This window comes from Sinocyclocheilus grahami, unplaced genomic scaffold (genome assembly GCF_001515645.1).
Source record: "Sinocyclocheilus grahami isolate Dianchi unplaced genomic scaffold, SAMN03320097.WGS_v1.1 scaffold587.1, whole genome shotgun sequence".
Taxonomy (NCBI): Eukaryota; Metazoa; Chordata; class Actinopteri; order Cypriniformes; family Cyprinidae; genus Sinocyclocheilus; species Sinocyclocheilus grahami.
Genome location: NW_015505766.1, coordinates 1,068,311 through 1,073,310, shown reverse-complemented (window position 1 = coordinate 1,073,310; position 5,000 = coordinate 1,068,311). Strand labels below are relative to the sequence as shown.

Here is a 5,000-nt window from a genome sequence, read left to right as displayed (position 1 = left end):
TGCAGAGTGAGCCAAGGACAGCAGACTTTTCCAGGAGAAGCTTTGTGAGACGGACTTGGCGTGTCTGTTCTGGAGAGCGCTGTCGATGTGTGCCAGGCCATATGGTGCAGGGCCTGAATGAACCAAAACATGCAGATATTTCAATGACTTCATAAAAAATAGGGAAAACATCCCTAGAGTGTGCAATACATTTAACATGAACTAACATGCATTTCAAAAATGTGTTTTAAAAGCTGAAGCGTTATAGTATTTGGTCCCCATTTTGGAATCTTCAAGTGAAATGAATAACTATGTCCATGATAAACTCTCACAATTAAGTGACGCAAGAACTATAATAGAAATATACAACTATATGTGACCTTTTTCACATAATAAAATCAATATTTCATGTCCGTTTATTTAATTATTTATTTGGCAAGATATTGTACAATATACTGTACATAATGCACATTATAATATAATATAATATAATATAACAATATTCGGCACTCTCTTTCTGTTCTCATAATAAAATAATTTAAACTCAAATCAAGATGTAATGTCCATTTATTTAATTATTTAACTGGCAAGATAATGTTTAGTGGGCTTATAATACAAAATATAATAATATAATATAATGTTCCTTGACACTCTGCACTCTTTTTTTTCAAATAAAAATGTTAAAAATCAATATTTCATATCGATTTATAATTATTTATCTATTTTGCCAAAGTAATGTACAGTATACGCAATGCCACAGTATAAAATATATTAGTATAACGTAAACCAGTATGGCTTCAATTGCTTACTAAACCCGAATGATGTACAACGTTACGGCGTGCGTTTGCGCCGAGTGGCGGTTCGAGCTGCAGTCGGGACTGCAGCAGAATGTGGTCACCAAGGTAAGATGCTCTGATGGATGCCCTTGGAAAGGATTCCCTCCGGGGGATGGAAAGCTACCATTTAAAGGAATAGTTCACCTAAAAATGTAAATTCCGTCATCGGTCAGTATGTGTCGTATTTACTCACCCTCGTGTCCTTCCAAACCCGTACGACTTTCTTTGTATCCCTGGAATACAAAACAATAGAGGTTTAGCCGAATGTTCACGCTGCTCTTTTCTGTACAGTGGAAGTGAATGGGGACTGGGGCGGTTGAGCTGCCAAAATCGCACAACCAAATTTTTTTATGGCACATCATAATTATGGCATAAAATGTAGTATCTGTCATCAAAGACGCCATTTGAAGCTAAACGCAGACGTTTAAACGGACAGATATGGATGAAACCTGCTATGATTACCCTACTTTTAAAGCATAAATTTGATTTAAACAATAGGTCTACATAATATTCACATATGCAGTTCATAGGGGTCATATTTGTATTAGCCCTACAGTTACAGCATGAAATAGCTACTATTTAAACCTATAACATTTTCCTTTTATCTCACAATTCTGACTTTTTTTCTCACAAATGCACATTTATAGCCTAGTTCGAACATTATAACTTAATTTAACTCAACAATTGCAAGTTTGCCAATTCTGAAGGTAGGATTATAAACGTATAAACTGATTTTTCTTATCAGAATTGTGAGATATAATCTCGGAATTGCGAGAAAAAAGTCAGAATTTTTAAATATAAACTCAAAATTAGCTTTTTCTGCTTTTATTCCATGGCTTCCGTAGACTGCTACTTTAAATCTGTCATTTTTAGCCACCAGATAGACTCCGCTCACAAGTCAAAATTATGAGGAAAAAAGTACAAATTATGACATAAGAATGCAAATTTATGACATACTAAAATCATAATTTTGACAAAAAGTCAATTATGACAAAAGACGTAAACTTTACTATAATTATTGTCATAATTTTGATGTCTAAATTATGTCTTAGTATAAACTCAGAATTGAGAGATATAATTTAATTGTGAGTTTATTTTTTCCCAATCGTGACTTTCCTCAGAATTGTGAGATAAAAAGTCTCAATTATATATATATATTTTTATCCCGTGGCGAAACAAGCCTCCGTGATTTCAGGCCCAACAAGCAAAAGCTTTCCTCCAAACTCAGTAGTTTATCTGTGAGTCTGAGATAATGCTGTGCGTTCCAGGACAGAGTTCCTGTTTGGATGTTTTTCTTGGAGTCTTTGGCTGAATAGACGGACGCCTGATGTCCTGCTGACCTGCTGTGAGTGTGTGACCTTTCTCACACCGATAGCCTAGTGTCTTCACGGAGTGTGTTAAAGAGCTTCATTCATGCCGCCGGCCCCGCAAACAAATGCTAATGAAGCATTCTGGCCCATCTGAGGATGTGACAACACTGCAGGAGAGAGGATATCTGTACACTTCTAGCTTTAGTGAAGTTTATTGGTCTTTGTGAACTCAGCAGTGCAATTTCTAATCAAATTTGTCATTGTAATTGTCACGTTTCAATGCCGCAAACACGGCATTGTGGAGTGAGTCATGCAGGAGTTTTGTTGAATGCATTTTGTATTTTAGGCTCTGTTTCTTTTGTGCTTGTATACTTACCGAGCATGGGGTTTCTCTTTCTTTTTCCATCTGAAAAGAAATTAGAAATGAATTATATTTTGCACTAAGAAAACGAAGCCTATTTGTTGCATTGTGACATTATTTTCATGGTATATGAGAACATTTCACCATCAAATTTTCATTGTTGTAATAATCTAATTCTAATTATTATTATTGTAATTCACTAACTGCTATTACTGTACAATAAAAATACTCTAATACAAGAATTTAAATCAGCATAAAATGTAACAAATACCACCATTATGTATTAATATTTTATCATTTCGATAAATGCATATATTTTTACACACTGCAGCAATAAAAATTGATTTTTTTATGAAGGTAAGAAATGTACTTAATTGACATGAAAATAATATCTCAAAACAACAACAAAAATCTTTATATAAATTTTTTTTGTACTGTATTACAATAAAAAACTACTCTAATACAAGTTAATTTAAATCAGCATGAATTCAAAAATAATAAATATTACAATTATGTCCACATATTTTATACTTTCAATAAATCCATTTATTTTTACACACTGCAGTAATAAAAATTTAGTTTTTTTTCCTCAGGAGAAAATGATATTAAGTGGTGAGAAATGTGCTTAATTGACATGAAAATATTATCACAAAACATCTTTATGAATATATGTATATACTGTATATATATATATATATATAGGGTGAAATATCACTCTATGTTCTAATTCTCATTATTCTGAATTGTTATTTACTAATTGCTTTTACTTTATTACAATAAAATACTCTAATACACGATTTTAAATCAGCTTAAAATATAAAAGATACTACCATCATGTTTAATTATTTAAAAATTCCAATAAATGCATTTTTATTAACCATTACGATTTAGATTTTTTTTTCACAATCATAATAATAGGGATAAATACCCATAAAAATAATATCACAAAACATGTCTCTCTCTCTCTATATCTATATCTATATATATATATATATTATTTTTTTTATTTTATAGGTTATTCCATATTTTTCATACTTACTGTAGGTTCCACACTAGCAATTGGCCTGATTTATGGTAATGAACATGTATAGGTTAAATGCAGGCCTCCAGTATGACTTCTATTTTGATTATTTTGAGAATGACGGTGCTGTACACTAGTCAACATTTGAAGTGGATCGAAAAAGTTCATCAAAGTTGTCATCAAAGACAAGAACACATTTAGGACAACTTTGATGAAAGGTTTGGATCCACTTCAAATGTTGACTAGTGTATAGTGTATTATAGGTGTATATGTGAGCCGTCTCGTGATATTTCTCTATGAGTCTGTTGTGTTTGTGTTGCAGTGGACGCTGGTGTGTGACGGCGAGTGGAAGGTTCACATCGCTAAGTTCTCTCTGCTGGTGGGCTCTATCTTCGGCTACCTGCTGATGGGAGCGATGGCAGACTGGTACGTCAGAGACACACTCGCGCGTCTGAGATGTTGTGCTGGTTCTCTGACAGTGTTTTGCGTCTCAGGTTGGGCCGGATCCCCGTGCTGCTGGTGTCTGTGCTGTCTGTGCTGGTGTTCGGTTTGGCCGTGGCCTTCTCTGTGGATATGGCCATGTTCAGCACGCTGCGCTTCTTCGAAGGCTTCTGTCTGGCGGCGATCAGACTCTCGCTTTACGTCCTGAGTGAGTCTGACTCTCTTTCCTCCTCTGTTTTCTTTGAGGTTGTAATGATTGTTGCAGCCTCTTGATTTGATAAAACGTCTGACTGAATGCACACGAGTCCGTCCTGTGATCACATTTCACAGAAAGATGTTTAAACATAGTTTGATTTGACTTACAAACCTTTTCATTCAGTTCAAGTAAACTTGTACAGGTCAGATTTCCCCTGCAAATCAACTAAATCAAAAGAAAGACACATGCAGGCAATTATATGTTGCTTTAAGAAAACTAAGCATATTTTTAGGAACACCAATATTTTAACATTTTTCCCTGATAATTTTTTCTTAAACTTTCATTTTAATCTTATTACTGCTGAATATATACATATATATATATATATAGTTTTCCATTTGTTATACTATATTTCAATTGTAATAAAAATACTACATAAAATAAAATGCTATTTTTACCATATTTGTGTCTTCATAAAAATAATAAAAAATGGAATATATATATACAGTATTTTTCCATCAAGACAGTATTTGTTATAATGCCTATATTTCAATTTTAATAAAAATTAAAATGAAAATATTTTAATAAAATTAAAATGCTAATATAATATATATTTTTCAATAATTCATAATAATTTATATTTTTCAAAAAATATATATTTGTAAATATATTTATAATAAACATTAAATATATATAATAATATATTTATTTATTTATTTTCATAAAATATTGAACACTATACTTAATTCAGTGGCAATAACCATAAAGATGTGTGTGTGTGTGAGTGTGTGTGTCTGTGTGGGTGTGTGTGTGTGTGTGTGTGTGTGTGTGTGTGTGTGTGTGTCTCTGTGTGTCT

At 32.7% G+C, this 5,000-nt stretch overlaps 1 protein-coding gene across 1 annotated transcript in view; it reads left to right on the top strand.

Annotated features, from left to right (window-relative positions):
* Positions 1-811: 811 nt before the first annotated feature.
* Positions 812-5,000, top strand: part of LOC107557020 (solute carrier family 22 member 23-like) — a 28,550-nt gene continuing 24,361 nt past the window's right edge. The window contains exons 1-3 of the mRNA XM_016240314.1: positions 812-881; positions 3,830-3,933; positions 4,002-4,156. Coding sequence (XP_016095800.1) covers positions 3,914-3,933; positions 4,002-4,156 — 175 coding nt within the window. The 5' untranslated portion in view covers positions 812-881; positions 3,830-3,913. The remainder of the gene's footprint in view (positions 882-3,829; positions 3,934-4,001; positions 4,157-5,000) is intronic.